This window comes from Megalopta genalis, chromosome 4 (genome assembly GCF_051020955.1).
Source record: "Megalopta genalis isolate 19385.01 chromosome 4, iyMegGena1_principal, whole genome shotgun sequence".
NCBI classification, from domain to species: Eukaryota; Metazoa; Arthropoda; class Insecta; order Hymenoptera; family Halictidae; genus Megalopta; species Megalopta genalis.
Window position 1 is genome coordinate 7,151,680 of NC_135016.1, and position 19,636 is coordinate 7,171,315.

Sequence of the window (19,636 nt, forward strand, 5' to 3'; positions counted from 1 at the left end):
CAATGGCGACAAATTACTTCGGTGCACAGCTATTAAATTGACTCTCTGTTGCAATATATTTTTGATGTTGCAATTCAATTATGGATTTCCTATGCAGTCATGAGTCGAATAGAAATATCATTAATCATACTATCGAGTTGAATGTAATATATACATGTTGTTACATCGTTTTCATCGTTTTGCTGTTTTATCTTTCGCATGCTCATTTTTGTACCATGTGTAACAATTTAAAACAGTTTAAGCGTTCGTAACTTACTCGAGACATAAATCAAACAGAATTCGTCATAAATTTTCATTAAAAAAGCAGCAATAACTAATAATTAGCGATTAGTATCATCGATGAACGCTCGGAAATCAACAATTAATATCTGCAGTCGTTTAAAAGATTAAATCAATTGCAATATTTCGCTGCGATTTGATTTGAATCCTAGCATCGATAAACTAATGAAATTTTCAATTAAAAACCAACAGTAATTAACGATCAGAGATTAATATTTTCTACGAACTCTTGTTGATCAAAAATGACTGTTTCCAATCGGTAAAGATAATTCAATCGATAGCTGTCTTTTCTTAGGAATAATTTTTAGTCGAAAGCATCGTGAAATGAAATTGTTCGTTTAAATGAAAATATATAAATCGATCAACGTGAAGCCTCGATTGAAAATGGCCACGAATGCACGGGCTACCGTGGTTTATAGAGGGCGCACTGTTTCGACAAATTCGCACCTGAGGCGCGACGATCGTCGGTTGCTGATTTGACTCGGCGGGTCGACGGAAGTGACGCGATTCGCTTCGTTACGTTTACATTCTGTTCTCGACGTCGCGTTCATTGTGGGGAGCCATTACCCTCGTCCGCGCTAAGCATCGTGCCATATTCCCGTTCGCGCCCTTATACTAACAACATTCTCGTAGTTTTAAGTGAAATATTATGAGAGTGAAGACCGAAATGGACGACGACGAAAAGGGGTGAGTAAAGAAACGTGATTAAGCGACCGCATTAACGCGCGATAGACCGTTCGTATCCGATCGGGACGCGTACACGGCCCGACGGCTCTTATTGCGTGGGATCTCCATTTGCGTATCCCATTCACCTCGGGTTTCGCGTTACCTCGTTAGCATCCTATCTCGATCGTGATTAAAATCGCAGCTTCTGACGACCGGAGACGTCATCGGACATCATCGCGGTCCTTTACGAGCAGCCTCGATACGCGAGGCCAACCTTTCTTCCCCCCCGGACCAGCGAGAGCGGTTTCGGTGTTGTAGTTTTTCTCGCGACGGGGGGAAAATATCGGCACACACCGTGAATTAGTTTCGAATACTTTTCCGAATCGGGGCCTCCGCGAGAATTGTTCAGTGAAAATTCGCCGCGCTCCAGGCACTACTGTAATAATATTAATACAAGTTATATCGTAATAATAACAACTCTGCGAAGCGGCTCGAGTTTTGGTCCAACGGAGTTCTTGCAGTTCTGCATCTCCAACTAGAGCCCTCCTTTGGAAACCCCTCAAAACTAATTCACACTCCTAATTATTCACCGATGCCGGCTTTCCACCGTGTTTCGTCTCCTTCACCCGGCAACCTCTGATTGCTTTTTCCCCCCTATCGGTGAAACCGTATATTTGCCATTGACCATTCAGTTCGATTTTTTATATTTTTTGCCGTAACGATCTGTCGGTGTTGCAGCGAATGAATTTTAATAGGGATACTCTAGGGAAGCTGTTAATGATCCTAAAATTTTTACGGGCGACTATAGACGCGTGTAGTGTAAAGCAATCCGGCCACTATCCGGTGGGCTATAGTCGCCTTTAGCTAAGAAAGGGTTAATCTAGAGTTATGCCGACGAAACCATGAATTTTCCCGTGTATAGTCGCTGCGCGAAAGTTCACCGCCATCCTTCGGTTCTAGATCCCCTATTTTTATGCTCTATATCCTGAACAGCGTTTTCGTGCTCTCTCGCCGTCGGGCTTTTTCTCGCACACGCTCGGCTAACTGAGATTATTATGCGGCCTGCTGGGCTTTATTTTATAGTCGTTTTAACCGTAACTGGGAAACCCTAGGTCGCCTGTATTATTCAGCACATTGCAATGTGCATCCCTCTTGCTGCACTCGGGGAATTTGCATCTAAAGCTATCGGATATTTTCCAATTAAGTGTTTTAATTAGAAATCACGTTAATAGTAATTATAATAAATTTAATAAATACAGGGGATCCACCGATATTCTCGGGAATTTAATATCACAAGTTTAACGAGTACAAACGTAAACTCAACCCCTCCGCAGAAATTCAATGCAACAAATATCCCTTGCGATTATAAATGAGTGCAGAAAAAAATCCCTGTCTCTATTTGTGGATACCCTGTGGATTTAATTTTTTAGATTAATACTAATTATGTAATCACATTGTTTCTCTTCTGTTGGCGCAGAAAGTTGTTTGTGGGTGGTTTGTCCTGGGAGACAACACAGGAAAATCTGCAACGCTACTTTGGCCGCTATGGTGAAGTAATTGACTGCGTTGTTATGAAAAACAGTGAGTCTGGTCGTAGCCGTGGCTTTGGATTTGTAACATTCAGTGACCCGGCTAATGTCCCCTTGGTTCTCCAAAATGGACCTCATCAGCTTGATGGGCGCACGGTGAGTACAACTCTTAAGAGCAAAAAGGTTTTTCAGTTTATTTTGATGGAATTCTATTGATACATTGATTTGGATGATTTTGTTGCAGATTGACCCAAAACCATGTAATCCACGTACTCAACAGAAGCCAAAACGTAGTGGAGGCTTCCCAAAAGTTTTCCTAGGTGGCTTACCAAGTAATGTAACAGAAACTGATCTGAGATCATTCTTTAATCGCTTTGGCAAAGTCATGGAAGTGGTGATAATGTATGACCAGGAGAAAAAGAAATCAAGAGGTGAGTACACTGCAATAATTATTTTTATTTATATTTTTGCATTGTTCTCTGCAGCTCCCATGGGGATCCAATAAATTCCTTAGTAACAATTGCATTTTATTTTCTTACTATCATGGAAGCTATAGAAAACAATGCATCACAAATATGGAAAGTAGTCTACTTTTATTATCTTGTCTATTATGTGACCAAAATTATAGTCAGAATTCTTGAAATAAATTTTTTTATACAGATATATACTTTCTTATAGTAGCAAATGAATTTTATTTATTAAAAAAAAAAAATAGCGTGTGTAAAATTAGCGGTGGTATCTCTGATAAACAATAAATAAAAATCAAAAATTCTGACTTGAATGCAGCACACCCATTTGAAGTACAATCTCAAAATTTTGTCCAATTTTTAATCTAAAAATTATGCATAAATACTAGGACTAGCAAATAATTAATTAAAAGTTAAACACAGTTCTATGCTTAAGCCAGTCAATAATAAATGGTCATTGAACTTCCCCTGCTTGATTACCCTTCTTTTTTTTTCTTTAAACGACCCTGCTCTTGCTTCCTTCAATAATTATAATTAATACATCCTGGATTCATACTCTTCTTAATTAATATTGTTTATTTTCGATATATATATATTTATATATATACGTATATACATACACATATATTTACGAAATACTTTAAGCCTCCTGTCCACAAAACTGAAACTTATATGCATTATACTTATATAGCTATTTATGTAGTATTTTTATCCTATTTTGCTACACTTAATAATTCGCCTTGTCTTACCTTAAAAAGAAGTTAAGATAATTATTTATGTTACATTAAATTACATTTAAATGTATTTACACATAATGTGATTTTGGCTAAGTTTTTATTAAGAATAGGTTATTAAGGTACATAAGTTAAATGTACATAACATAAGTTGAAGTTAAGCTATTAGTAAGATACGTTGTATATCCTATTTTTTATTAAATTATATCCACCTGTTTGTCTTGTCCACTGGATAATAAGATCAATTACTTATATTTATCATTAACCGGCATAATATATTATATAAAGAATTAATCTTAAATGTTAGTATACAATTTATAACTAAAATAAAACTAGGGTATCATTAATTTCTATGGCTTTTTAGTATAGAATAATTTTTGCCTTAACATTGGTGTCCTTGTGGTTAAACAATTTAGTAAATACGAGATACACGTTTATATCTTTCTTTCTTCTTTAAATATTTATTCATTTTTGGTGGCTGCATTCAAGAAGTTAGTGTGTTCTCATAGCTCAAATGAATTTTCGTTTTGCGCATCTTATTATTTTTTTTTTAACAGTGTGGATTGCTTTGTACATTAATCTTTCAATGCCATAACTTAAAAAAAATGACAATTATCTGCAGATAATATAAAATCATCGTCGTAAATGATACACGGATGGACAGAAACTCTCTCGTAATATCCGATGTGGATATTATTCTTTCGCTTAATTAGAATCACGAAAAATAACTAAATACAATCGAAAAGAAAAGCTTCTTCAAAACAGCCATCATAAATTTTTTAGATTAAGTACATTAAGCTTTATGTGCACATATAAGATGGATAGTAATAATAAGTATCTTAAAACTTCTAGAGGATGCATGTTTTTAATCGATATTAAAATTGTAATATTAAATTATTTATACACTCAAAAATACTCCAAATTAAGCCTAGTCACTGTTATTATCATTAACACTAGCAAAAGTAATTAGATATAATGGACAGTTTAAACGGAATTGTATGAACAAGCTGTAATCTTCACAATACAAACAAAAGTTATTAGAACGGCTACATATAAAATGAGAACAAATGAGCAAAGAACAAAAAAACTAAATGAAAGGTGTATTTGTTGTGTAAATATGTGGGGCAATTTTTGATATACTATCACGTTTGGACGGCAGGATTTGGCTTTCTCAGCTTCGAGGATGAAGATGCTGTGGACCGATGTGTCGCCGAGCATTTCGTCAACTTGAACGGAAAACAGGTATAGCATACCTACACACTAGCATATATAATTTATACAAATTATCTATACATTATATCCCTAGAATAATGTAATGTAAAATAATAATAAGTACGATCGTTAGCATAATTTAATTTAATTACATTACTCTTACATAGGTTTAACCGTAATACTGTTAGTTATAGTGTACTTATTTTATTTTACACTATTTTCTCGTACTTAATGTTAAACGCTGAACAACTGTACGCTTAGTTTACTATTATGTAAGTATCGGTTAAAGGAGAAACCAAAAGATCAAACCGAAAAGAGAAAAAGCAAATGAAAATTTCGTACGATGCGAGTAATACAATTTGAAAAATTTAGTATAATATCTAGCATATTAGAATTTATGTAAGACTTGGCGAGTTCTCTCAAAAGCTTCGATATATCATTGTAAACGGAACTTAAGGCGACAGCGGGATTGTTTCAATTAGAACTATATCGGTGATCTCCATCGATCGAAAAGTAGCCGCGGATCCGGCGAGAAATGATTTCTATAATTCGGTTCGGCTCTTTCTGGTTGCAGGTTGAGATCAAGCGTGCGGAGCCACGTGATTCTTCCAGTAAAATGAACGACAGTCATCAAGGACAGTGGGGTCCTCCGCAACCTGGTGGACCTCCGATGGGAATGGCTGGGAATATGGGACCCATGGGTGGGCCTAATGGTCAGATGGGTGGCCCGATGATGGGGGGACCCATGGGACCGCCAGGGAATATGATGCAGCAGTATCAGAGCTGGGGGACAAGTCCTCAAACTGGTGGATATGCTGGTTACACCACTCAGTATAATTCTCAAGGTTGGGGTGCACCTCCGGGTCCTCCTCAACAACAGCAGATCCCCCCACCTCCTCATCACCAATGGAGTAGCAGTTACAACGTACAACCTGCAGCAGCTACTCAAGGTTACGGCAGCTATGGTGAGTTCCCCACATGATTTCGTAGTTACTTATGCTCAATCGACTCCATAAACGCGATTGAAACAGAGTCAAAAGAACTAACTAATTAGCAAATTTTGAGGATAAACATACGATTGTCTTGTACGTTCTTTCGATCGAGCTGCTCCGTATTTGGAAATGTAATGTCAGCGTTCTGTTTCGAGTATGTTTTCATTTGTTACTTAAGGACGACACCATGATAAGGTCATAGTTATAAAGATTAACAATAACTTTGATCCTGCCCTCTCCCCCTCCATCCTCCTTGGAGATGTTAGGAGAAGAAAGAGAAAGATACATGAACACGAGAGAAATCGAGAATAAGAAAACTATAACCAATACCTATAGAACGCGTGATTAATTATCTTTATTTCGATGCCCCCTGGAGGTTACACAATATGGAAAGAGAATACATTAGGACAATCATGAACGAGTATCTCTCGGATTGATTGCGTCGGTTCAGACTCTCATTTAATTGCTTGATGTGTATACATACGTGCGCGTATATCTTTTCGCGGACGAACAATTTCCTCGTACTGTAATCATCTCTCATCGGTTGCGCGAAGAACAACGGAAAATTTCGCGAACATAGTATTTTTCTATAACGTTTGGGCTCGATCCTCCATTATCGAGTATCAAGCGCAAACGTTGGCGAAAGATCGCGTGGTACATTCTCATTAGCAAAACGAATCCCATTCAAGTGCCAAGACTGCAACGAGCGAGCAAGCTTTAGTCGTTCCTTTGAATTTTTGCCTTCATCATCCTCTAGGAGAGAGAGAGAAAACGAACGATTGTCTCATTCCATTATTGTACGATTTTCACATGTTTTCAGAATAGAAGAGATGTCCGAGGTAAGTTTCTCACCATTAGCGATCGAGAATAAACGCTTTGGAGTCTGTTGCTTAAAGTTCGCATCTTTTTTACAGCAATTAATTAAACGGTCGCCGACGGTGCGGCGATCCGCTGGTATTTTGAGCATTTTCTTTGAAGTCTCATGATTCCATTTCAATAAACACCGCTTATCGGTGCATGCTTGGCACTGAAGTGGTTGACCAAGTTAGGGTACGTTCACTTTGCTGTCCTGTTGCCGTCTAACGTAGCCACACCTAACGCCTAACACACCTCGAAAACCATTATCCGATCAAACGAATTCCGAATCGTAAGCTAGTCATAAAAGAAATGTCGAAGGGAAAGACGATGTCTGGAGCAATTTGCATTTTCTCGAGTCACACGAGGGCTACCTCGGAAGAGAGAGGACCTTGTCGAGGGTTCTCGAGAGAGTTTAACACGAGGGGCGCGGATCGGCAGAGTGAACGTAGCCTGAGAAAACTGCATAAGAAGACGTCGGTGGTCGGTGACACGTGTTTGTGTGGTTGATGATCGCAGGTGGGCCGGCGGCGGCCGCTTCAGGGGGCTACGGGCCCACGGCGGGTACTGGCGGGGCTGCGGGGGGCGGGCCAGGGGGTTCCTGGAACTCCTGGAACATGCCACAGAATGGGCCCCCTCCAGGGACCCAGCCACCACCTCAGCCCCCTCAGCCCAACTCCTCGCAGCCCAACTCCAACTCGAACCCCTCTGGCCCGCAGGGTGAGTCTTCAAGCTCAGTCAATCAACGTCTTTCCTCTTTCCACCCTTTCGCATCGTACAGCTCCAGTACCAAATGTTTGACTCTAGCTAAAGCCACCTACTGTCTCCTTCTCTGTTTCTATCTGTTTAGACTAGTACGCTGACCCCTGGCCGTCCTCTTTTTCCTTGAAAAAGACGACTCCATTCTAAATGTTGCCTCTTAGAGATCTCTCGGTCTTTTCCTCTTTGTGCTCGTTAACACTGGAACTCTGCTTTTTAATCCAATCGGATGAAGATTTTTTAGTTTAGAGACAACGAAGATGCGTTCGACGTGTACTTCCTTCCTACAAATTTATCAATGCACTGCTCTTGCTTCTCTGAAGTAAAGTGATGTCACTTTAGTAGATCTAGTGTTAACGCTGCCTTGCCACGCGTGTTGCACAACGAAGTTTCCCGGCCCCTTAGGGATCGTGTTTAACCCTTTCGGTACGAGCGCGTTTATCCGCCGTGACACTCCCCACTGTACGGGGTGCCGCGCCGAAAATGCGCACATAACGCAGGGTCAGTCCACTTTTGTACGAAGATTTTCTTAAGCGTTAAGTAATGACTATGCTTGATCCGTTTCTAAATCTTTCTTTAAATGTTTCCTGTAAACATTCTGTAAATGGCCTACAGAAATATGGCTTACATGGATGCCAGATGTATTCGGCACTCGTCCATATTGGTCATCGGATGTATATCGGATATATCCGGCGCTCGTACCGAAAGGGTTGATAGTGTTTTTGTTCGAAGTTTACGGAGATACAAGAGCTTGTATGCATTGGGGTCGGAATAAAAAGCATTTTGACGACCTAGATTAATTTCTTTGTTATTTCTTTCTTTTTTTTTTAACAAATGTACGTTCGATCCCACGCGAAGACATCCTTCGATCCCAGAAGTCCTTCTTTTTCCAATTTGTTTGTGAATTTGTTGGTTCGCTTTTTGGGCCGAAGGCATGCGTGACCGTACGAGCCACACGAGGACGTACTGGAAATTAAAGTGAGACCGTTAACTAGAAAGACACGATTGCGATTAGAGTATGTAGTGAACTATTTTAGAGAGCTACGCTTGTTCATAGTTCTTTTACGCTTCTGATTGTTAGCCGGCAACAGTAGTGATCATCCAATACATCGCACTCTCCTCATTCATCGTTTCACTGTGTTTTTCAGTTTTTGGTAACTTGTTTCAACTATCTTTACTGTTTCGTTGACCCACGTGAACCAATACAAGTATTTTCTTTCTGCTTACGTTGGTTATTTTTTGTTTTCTGAAATAGTACCTCCTAGTGTACAATAGCTGATTACATTGGCGCCTAATTAGACAATAGAGCAGGTATTTGGTAATTAGTTCATTAGATTCATTTTCATTTCGTTGCTCGAGACGGACGAATATCTAAATTCCTGATTGTATTTATATATTTTTTTCGTTTTTTTTTTCTTCCAACGATTAGCAATGATTCGCAAGTAAAGTATGATGGAACAATCCTACTCTCGCTCCTTTCATTTCCTGTACTGCCTACCAGCAGAGTTCTGGCCTCGGATCCATGTCTATTTTCTCTTGTCGAATTGTACTATTCCCAGTGATTGATTTGTCCGTGGAACATGTTTGTGATAGTTGAGTAACAATAGACATCGATTCAGTCGCGTAGAATCCTGAGATCAGTATATGCACACGACTTTCTCTCTGCCCGATTATACTCGCTTTCCTGGATCTCCTTTATAAAATTACGCCGTCGGCTTTGTAAGTAATTAATATCGGACGAAGAGCGAAAGCTGAACACGCTTCGAACGTGTTTCGGTCTCATATACTGGTCTTGGTATTTTATACAAGTACAACTACGCTATCTCCAAAGAGACACTAACATATTCAACGAACGTCTGATGTCGGGGATACACTTTTTAATTGCTTGTTCAATTTATTTCCTTGATTAAGGGGCTTCGTAAACTTGAGCATCGTCGTTCGCGCTACAAAATTCTAGACTTTATTACTTTGATAATAATTTCGAACGTTTCCACCACCAACGAAAATTTTGCATCGGTCTCATTAGACTCGTCGGACTCCTTAGACTGGAGATTGTCGAATGAAAAAAATTGCTAATTATTAATCGGCAATTGAAAATGTATCTTCGACGGCCGCGTACAGTTTTCCCCGCTTCTGAATAAATGAGGCGCGGTAAGTGGTGGCGGTTCGATAACTCCAACTTGAAAAATCAATGTTCCAGGTGACATGTACTCGCGACAGACCACCGGCTCCGGTGCACCTGGGTCCAGTAGCAGTTCAGCCAAGACACCGGACTACACTGGGTACTCCGCATACGGTAATTACGCTGACACCAGTTATCCACAGCGTTCATATCAGGGAGGAGAAAGCAACCAAGGTGGGTATGCCGCCAGCGCCCCTAAACCCCAGCAAGGCTTTGATTTCAAAGAGTGGCAAACCTCATGACCATTTTAATTGACCCGTGATGGAGAGATGCGCTGAATGGCTTGGCCTTGCTCGTGGGTTATTTCTTATTACATAATATATGTATATATATATATATAAAAAGTATATATATAAACAAAAAAAAAATATATATATATATATATATTCAGGGAAAACAGACAAAAAAAAATACTGAAAGAAAAAGATGATAACGCAACGTCTACAAATTGATCGTGATTCTGCGGACTCGGGGTCTGGGACATTCTTTGTAACTGTTCTCGCACGATAAAAAACAAACAAAGAACGATTAGCTAATGTTTAGATAGATAGACAGATAGTTAGATAGGTAGAGAGATGCAGATAGTTAGATAGATATCTCTTTGATTTTGAATGAATTAAATTAATTAAAATAATATGTTTGGCATTCTAAAAAGAAAGAAATCTAGCGTTTCCAGAAGAGGTGTTGTGTACTGCTGTTTTGTTTTAATATACACTTTGGTATTCGTTGCAGGATCACGTTGGAATTAAAAAGTATGTTCCATTGAATTTTGCCCTTCGGTCGCTGGGTGACGATAGTGTTCGCATCGACAGGATCCGTTCTCACTCGCAAAGAATGTCCCAGCCGAGACAGCATGTCGTTCGCGAGCGGTCGTATTCGCAGTTGATCCGACACGAATTGTTTCTAACATATCTTTTTTCTCGGGATGATTGGAACCGTTGAGCTTGAGGGTTGAGAGAGAGAGAGAGAGCGAGAGAGAGAGAGAGAGCTAGTGAGAGAGAGTGAGAGAGAGCTAGAAAGAGAGAGTGCCCGACAAAAAGAAAGGAAAAAAAGAAAAAGGTAAAAAACGGCACATCTGCCGAAAGTTTTGTAAACAAAAATCGGAAAAGTTACGGAAGAGGAGTGGGTGGTGGTTAGGTTCACCTTCGGTTGTCGACGCATTGATTTCATTGATCGCTCGCGAGAACGGCCCATGATCTTGTCGGGTTTCGAAACGAAATGGAAACACACACATTTAAAAAAAAAAAATACAATTTATCGTGCTCGTTCGAAGAAGAGGTAAAAAATACAAAATAAATATATATATATATATATAAATTGAAAAGCAGAAAAAAAATCGTATAACATGATGACAGAATATAAACGACGATCGACGATTTAAAAAAAAAAAAGGAAAAGAGAAAAAGAAAAACAAACAAACACACCCATGGTGCAAGCGAACTCCATTTTTTTCTTTTGTGTATGGCACTGGGATAGAGGGTAGGAAGCGGAACATTGTAGAAGTATTTTAAGAGTAAACTAGAATCGACAGTTGAAATTAAGCGAAACTATTTAACCGATGATAATAGTGATGATGATTACGGATGATGCTGATAACGATGATCATGAAAGAAAATGAATAAGTAACTGAACAAGGATACAGTAAGAAGCGAGTGTAAAGAACAAAACAATACTGAATGCTGGGAATCATTAATTACTTTAAACAGCATTTATACGATGGGGGTGAATGAGATATCTTAAGGTTTTTTTTTTTGAGAATCGCTACTCAGCGGACGGCACAAATTTATTCGATGCTCGTTCACCTCTTTTTATTGATAATTAACAGTTAGTGAACACTCTTCGGTAATTCGACACTAAGAATAATAATGTTTAAATCATGGAAGCTCTATTAATTATTAATAGTCTCCAGTGGTAGATCGGCCAGCGAATTTTGGCCGTCGAGCATTCGAGACACCCGTCCCTCCACGATCTCGTAATTTATTAACACAACAAAAACATAGTTGATATGTTGGGTAACGCCGACGAATGGATTCGACTGAATTTAAACAAATGAAACAGAAAGAAAAGGGAAACGAAAAGTAACGACGAAAGGAAACGAGAACGCATGTATTTAGTAATTATTAAACGAGACAATTTAAAAGTAAGACGTGTTCACTGCTGAGAGACACACAGACACCCAGGCTGAATTATTATATCTAAACTACATAGATAGTGTAAAGTATAAAAGAATAGATCTTTTTAATATGATGTATGTATAAAATCTATATTGACTCTTTGACAGCAGGGTGCAGTTTCCTTAAGCATCTTTATTTCAACCATTTTCTTTTTCTTTTTCACGTCATATCATTGTAGTAGTTTTGTCTTTTAGACGTTTATTGTCTATTTTTCCCCCCTTCTCTTTTTCTGTATTTTTTTTTTCTTCGTGTTTATACTCTGTGTCGCCTTTTGACTTTAGTTGTTGTTCGTCCACCTGGTCCTTTTCCGCTTCCGATTCGAGGTAAATAATTACGGAAGGGAACAGGACAAGATCGTGGACGAACAACAATGTGTAACTATAATAATGATGAATTTTTTTGTTCTTTTTTTTTAACGATTAATGAAAAAGAAAAGTACGTAAACGAATTGTATCATAAGAACTTTCACAACCGTCAGACGGGTTTCTGTACGGCTTGTATCGCATCAAATAATGTGAAAACTAGTTTATTTTTTACCTCGGATTTATAATAGTTAATTATTAGGCATGTTTAAGGCTACAATTATTGTTACTATTATTAATTACTTCTACGATATAATTATTACTATTATACTATTACCATTATAAAACGAAATGGAAAAAGAAAAACTATTTACAGCTATTTACCACTATATTTACTGTTGCGACTGCTCTCCTACTGCAACCACTATGATTGCACTAACTAACTAATTAAACGAATCACCCATACACACCAACACACACACACATACACATACACACATGCAAACATAACGAATAAACACGTTATACGTGCATATACGAAGATAATTACACACTATTATTACCGTCTACGATAATTACGAATATTGTACGATGATGCTTAATAAGTGTTTTTTAAATTTTAGATGATTAGAGAGAGGAAAGTGATGAGATCATTGTATCTATGCATGGAGGGAGGGGTAAATTATTTGTGTAAACATTTGTGTGCGCTTTTTCTCGGCGGGGGGCGTCGATCTGAAAAGTCTACCTGATTAAATATATGACTTAATTGTATTTACTCTGTAGGATTTACCATAGTTCTAAACAAGAAACTATTTCGGAACGAAGGCTCTCAAATATAGAAATATGCTCACGTTTATTACTGAGCGGGTCGCGTTGTGTCTTACTTTTGTCAATAAGGAATCGCAAGTATTACGCTCTAATGTAATTTTTAAATTTTTTACAAGGTCACAAGGTAATTAGTAGGGTTAACAAATAATAAACGGAACCACAGCAATTTGTGTAAGCTTCCTCGTTATGATCTCAATACGATTAGTGTGTCTCCTCGTAGCGACGATGTTTCCTTCTGCGTTTTCTTTCCTTTTTCTTTTCTTTTCAATTCTTCGTTTCTTCGTCCTCTTGTTCTTCACTTTATCGTATCGCAAATCGTGTCACGTTCATTATATCCGCTCTTGCGTTCCTCCTCCTCCCCCGTTTTTCTTTCCTTCCTTCTTTTCCAATTAGACAACTTCACAGCAAAAAATAAAGATCGATGTACAAGATGATAGTTTCGTCGGAAGCAAAGAACTTCGCCATTTGATCATCGCTGTCCAATCGATTCTACACATACATATATACATCTATACACACATGTACACGTTACACTAATGTACTTTGTATATACTATTCATCGACTCACACCATTTCGCGTTTCTCGATTCGGTATATATATATATATAGGAACATTTCTTGTCGTGGTTTTATCGTTGACACCGCGGTGAATAAACTCGAACATCGTACACAAGAGAAAACATAATAGTAAAACACGTCACGTGGAAACTTCTGGGATCAACGCAATAAATCAATCATACGCAGTTCACACACGACTAAACTAAACTCAAAACGCCAAGGAGAGAGAGTGAGACACGAGTTAGGGAGCTCAATCAAACATACGTTCGAAAAACATTTTTTCTATGCTAATCGTTACCGGTAATTTAGGACACGGGAGGCACGCGTGAACGATAACAAACAGACAAATACATACATACACGTCATCACATGCACACAGAGGCCACAGACACTTTTTTCTCATAAACGACGAAGTAGAGACGAGGAACAGCTGATCCACACAGGCAACATGTTGTATCGTTCGATTACTAGTGAACTTAATAAGATATGCTATATAAACTAACCAGATTTTACGGTGACTTTGTGGTTATTCTAAATGATATGTTGTTTAAATAACTATCTCGAGAGGCGATATATAAAGATAGAAAGGGAGAGCGAGAGAGGGAGAGAGAAAGAGAGAGATCGTGGACAATTAAAATAGAGAAAAGTTTTAATCTCTACGGCTGTTTTTTCAGAACTTATTTTGTAAAGTAATATAATGAACGAACGTAAACAAGAACCACTAGTAATATCGATTATGATTGTAATTATTAACTAAATAACTAATTGTATTTCTTACCTACTATATTGTCGATTTTTAAATAAAGTTAAAGCGTACGGATAAATTTAACACATTCTTAAGTCTATTGGGTAGATGCGTCGGCGGGAGTAGATCAAATGTATATCGAGAGTACACATCTTTTCATTTATATAGATCGCGTTTAACGGTATAATTAATACGTTTGTTGGAGTCTGTACGCGGAGTAAATTAATTTTGTATTATAATTATAACGAGTCTCGGAGGGATGATTTTTAAATTAACACTAGGCGTGGAACGGAGAGTCACGTGGTCGAGAGAAAGGTATCGAGAGAGGGAGAGAAATAAAGATAATGAAAAGGAACGGATACGAAGCTTCGATGTTTATGGCTGCCTTTGCCGCACTGTGTATATACGTATATTTTAGGGTACGGGTCGGAAGTTATAGTATCGAGGATGACGAGCGAGAGAGAGTGGGTAGGCAATGGGATTTGATATTGAAAAAGAAAGAGAAGAACTAAACAATGAGAAACATAACACACTGAATAATAATACGAAAGAAAAAAACAAGGACAACACAAAATGGCGACGGTAAAGCGGGAAACTAGCGAGGGGCTATTCGAGAAATCATTGACGATTTAAACTAATTGTAACAGATAATATATTTATATTTAACGCAATATTATTAGTATTTTTCAATACAGAGATAACTGATCTAATTAAAGGTAAATACGTAGGCAAATAGGGAGATGATACTCTTTTGATTCTAACCGTTGTTACTACCTGTCGCGTGATTCGCGGGCCTCCCCCGCGAATCGTCGACTTGCTCTCAGGGTTGTTACTGTCTTTGTTTCCTCTTTTCCCACACCTTCTTCTGTTCCCTAATTACTACACGACGCATTCATTATTTCTTTTTACCCCCTCCCCCTCCCTTTTCTTTTCTCGTGGTATACGTCTCTTTGTTTTTCTTTCTTCTTTTTTTACGTTCTAGTGAAACTGTTTGATCGCGAACCGGTTCCCGAGGTGTCGCGTTGTATTTATTATACTTTTAGGTCGATTATCGTTCGATTTTCTCTTCCGTGGAGAAAAGACATAACCAGACACACGTAAACACACCGGTGGCTCGGCGATTAGGCGAGGACAACCCTTTACAACGTTCTGGCTTGTCCCGGGCCGGGATCCTTTAAATAATAATTTATTCTCGAATCGATATAATAGGACTGACTCACTATAATTGTACATTTTAAGATTTAAGTCTCGAAAACCGCAGACAGCTCGTAGATTTACTTTTTCGTTTTATATTTACTCTGTAAGACACACTGCAACGGTGGAGAGCGAAAGAGAGATAAGAGAGAGAGAGAGAGTGAGAGAGAGAGAGAGATAGAGTGGAACAGAAAAATTAAACAAAACATAAAAACAAGTATAAGGTTGATCAACGAATCGACTGTACGGGATAGCGATAACTTTTTACACTTTTTACATACGTTAGTGATTACCCTTCTTTCTATACAGATACACGCATACAAACACAAACAGAGGAGACAGTGGTAGGATCGAATTCGTTACGACACCGTATCACCGATGTTTTCATCGTGCATTTTTCTCCCTTTCGAATAGATCGATACCATACAAATCAGCGTTCACCCCAATTTTCCTAAACCGCCTTTCTTTTCGTCGTTTCCTCGTTCTTTTTTTCTTTTCCTTTTTTTTTCTTCTTTTATACGCCGAATCGATTCCTCGACGACTGTTTAATCTACGTTTAATTTAATTAAGCTAGTAGCATCTCATTCGAGTACTGTTCTTTATTTGTTTCTTTGTTCTTTTTTTTTTTAATTTTCTCTATACGTATGAATCAAGTATTGCGCGCGTATAACGGTTAGGTTCGCACGTCTAGGCGTCTGTTCCAATAATTTTAACCGCGAGAGCGACGGATATAAAACGATAAACATAATTATAATTCCGGGGGCGTTGCACGTCTGTTTTTCAACGTAGAAACGCGTACATCGCGCCGTCCCGCTCACTGAAGACTGGTCATAATAATTAAACTAATTATACTTAAAATACTTACTGTTCATATTTGTAAACTATAACGAGAGAGAGAGAGAGAGAGAAAGAGAGAGTGTGTGTGTGAGAGAGAGAGATAGAGAAACCGTTCGTTTTTTGTTTGTTCGTTCGTTCTATTAGTTTCTTTATTATATACTTTTCGTATCGACGTGTTTAATCTCCTACTGTTGTTGTAATCGTAATTAGTACGCGTCCAAATCCAAACGACGACGACGACACGTTTTTACATCGGGCCACTGCACCTTCTCTGGCACACGCTTTGACCAAGCATCGTTTCGATTGGATGAATCCTCCTTACAAACACATCCGAAATTTCTTCCCTTTTGTTTGTTGTAGAACCAACGGGTGGAAGCTCCGTAGCATTTTTCCAACGTGTATGGAATAACGTTTGGCCGTAGATTCCCGTCGGACAAGTAGAAACAGAATTTTTGCCACTTTTTTCGAACAACAGATAAAAAAGAGAGCGAGAGGTAGAGAGAAAGATAGTGCGAAAGGGAGGAAGAGAGTGATAACTCATCCAAGTACAAAAATCAACGCTCCTTTTGTTCTTGGCCCGTTCGGTTCGATTAAACCCACCCCTACAAAAGCCTCACAGCTCTTTCACAGAAAACTAGGGCAAATCTTCGCCGACTTCATTTCCGACAAATTCGATGATCAGACATAGTGTGTCGTATATGTTGAAGCATATAGGGACGTACACGCGTGCACACACTGACAAACACACACACACACACACACACACACACACACACACACACACGAAGAGAAAGAAAGAAAGAGAGAGAGAGTGAGAAAGAGAGAGAGAGAAAGAGAGACACGCATCCACCACACCTCAGACCAGCACACGCATGACCCGAGGATATTCTAAATTACGTTTACGTAGAAACAGTTAAGGAATTAAATTCTAATCGCGACGGGCAAAGTTGATCGTGTGTTGTCTTAGGCTGGATAAGGGAGGAGGATAATATAATTAGCTGAGCGGGAAACTGTAGGGATTCGAGCGCGCTTCGACGGCGCAGCAACCCTATTGTCTCGTTGCGACAGGGGTGGTGCGGCGTCGAAGCGCGCGGAACTTTACATAAGAAAGAAAATTCTAAATGTACGGTTTACGTTGTAGTTGCGAGTACAAAGGGGGTTGGTATTGACACGGCGCATGGGAGCAGCTTCGAGAGGCTAAAGGGGACGGAGGGGATGGTTTCTCTGGAACAGAACGAGAGCAATCGGTTCGCACGGCAGAGGTGTTAAAAAAAATCGAGTCTCTCTGCACAACTCGATTTCGTTTGGGATGGAAAAAAAAGGACGACGATACCGGAAGGGAGAGATACGAGTGGGAATATCTCGCGCGTTCGGTGAATGGAATTCCTACAGTTCGGAATGCTTTGTCTCGAAAAAAGAAAACAATCAGAAACAAAAACCCGAAAGAGAGAGAGAGAGAGAGAGAGAAAGAGAGAGGAATAGAATCCGATCGATCGATCTACTTTTTAATCAATATTTTTAGCGTCGAAGCGTAAGGTAAAACTAAAGAAGAAAATAAGAAACTAAACGTAACGGGAGGGAAGCTAGAAAAGGTGTCGACGAATTGTGTAAACGATAATAAAACGAGAAAAATTGTTAACTGTAATGACATGACCTGTATACTTGTAACGTTTAGCATTATATTGGTAAGATCGAACCCCCCATCCGACCGAGCCGAAACGATTAGAGTTATATTGAATAGCGGGACGAATAGTTCAAACGAGGAATCACGATTAACGGAAACTCAACAAAAATTGGAAGATGACATCCGATAGAAATATGATTGCTTTAGCGACATTTCGTTTCGTTTTCTGGCCGATCCGAGAGAAACAGAAAGAGAGAGAAAGAGAAACCGAACGAGAGAAAGAGAGAAATAAAGATAGATGAAAACAATACGAAAACGAAAGCAGAGATCGGTCAAAAACGAAAACGTATCCGTCGGGGGTTACATGTGACATATAGGGATACTATTTAAGGAGTCTTTACGCTCGCACGCTTTCTGTCCGTCTCATTCCCAGTGCCCCGGTGATCATAGTGAACGATTTAAAATGAAAAAAAACAAAAACAAACAAATAAATAAGACACGCTAAAATATATACAACAAAAGAACCGAAAATAATAATAAAACGATACGACTCTCTGTACCGAGGGGGGTGTCCGACTTTCCCCGACGACATTATTACACACACGGTCATGGATCAGAGCGGAACTGATCTAGCGTGATCCAGACGAACGTCGTTGATGGCTAATTAAACTATCTGAAGGCTTTGTAATCCGTAGTGAGGCGACGATTCGAAGGAACTGTTCGAGGTTCGGGCCGGACAAAGTCGTACACCCCGCTGTCAGCACAGTAGCAGTAAAACGTGTACCAGGCCAGAGCGCATTGTCTCTGCTCTCCTAAAGGTTTTGCTCCTTAAGGAACAAGTTGAGATAAGAGAGAGAGAGAGAGAGAGAGAGAGAGAGAGAGAGAGAGAGAGATTTGTGGAGTTGAGAGAGAAAGAGAGAGAGTGTGTATCGAGGAGAATAACATCCTACCGGTTTAGGAAAAAAGGGAAAACATGTTGGGAAAGGATTTTACGGTAGGAGTTATAAAGAGAAAGATATTCAGAGCGATATACACAGAACTATTTACGGAAAAAAAGATAGATAGATAGAGAGAGCGAGAGAGAGAGAGAGAGAGCGCGAGAGAAAGTGTGTGAGAGAGAGAGAGAGAGGATTTTTTTGTCGCGATGAACACATTATAATATTATGCGCGTTAACTGATAGTAACGATTTAATGAACGATGATCATGATTATTATTATTATGATTAATATTATTATTATTATTATTATTATTACTATTATTATTATTATTATTACTATTATTATTATTATTATTACACAGAGATAGGAGATGTTGAGAGAGAAACACATGTTTACATGCTATTCTATCATGTATCTATATTATTCATTGCAACATATATGTATGTACACGCACTCGTATGTCTGCTCGTGTAAATGTATACCTTTAAACAACAAAAAAATCAATGGAAGCAGAAGGAGAAAATATATCGATATAGGGGCGTACGTTATTATTTTTCTTTTTTTTTTTGTTTGTTCGTTCGTTCGTTCAATTAACTCGATACCGAAGAAAAGAAATGTACATTTCGCGCGTGCACGAATAATGGCCGTGCACGCGTTTTTACGTCGACATATATACGTATATGTATACCACATACATATATATATATATCTATACACATACATACTTCTCCATACATACACCACCATTGTTTTCTTTTTT

The 19,636-nt window shown here is 38.8% G+C and overlaps 1 protein-coding gene across 8 annotated transcripts in view; it reads left to right on the forward strand.

Annotated features, from left to right (window-relative positions):
• Positions 1-801: 801 nt before the first annotated feature.
• Positions 802-19,636, forward strand: part of Hrb27C (Heterogeneous nuclear ribonucleoprotein at 27C) — a 39,074-nt gene continuing 20,239 nt past the window's right edge. For 3 of the 8 annotated variants that reach the window (XM_033476120.2, XM_033476117.2, XM_033476119.2), the window contains exons 1-7: positions 803-966; positions 2,423-2,630; positions 2,719-2,905; positions 4,835-4,917; positions 5,462-5,852; positions 7,254-7,454; positions 9,694-9,849. In XM_033476120.2, the coding sequence (XP_033332011.1) occupies positions 929-966; positions 2,423-2,630; positions 2,719-2,905; positions 4,835-4,917; positions 5,462-5,852; positions 7,254-7,454; positions 9,694-9,849 (1,264 nt within the window). In that variant the 5' untranslated portion in view covers positions 803-928. Of the gene's footprint in view, positions 967-2,422; positions 2,631-2,718; positions 2,906-4,834; positions 4,918-5,461; positions 5,853-7,253; positions 7,455-9,693; positions 9,850-10,407; positions 10,663-17,454; positions 19,420-19,636 lie in introns of those variants that run through there. The other 5 variants (XM_033476115.2, XM_033476118.2, XM_033476121.2 and 2 more) reach the window with 5 other exon arrangements.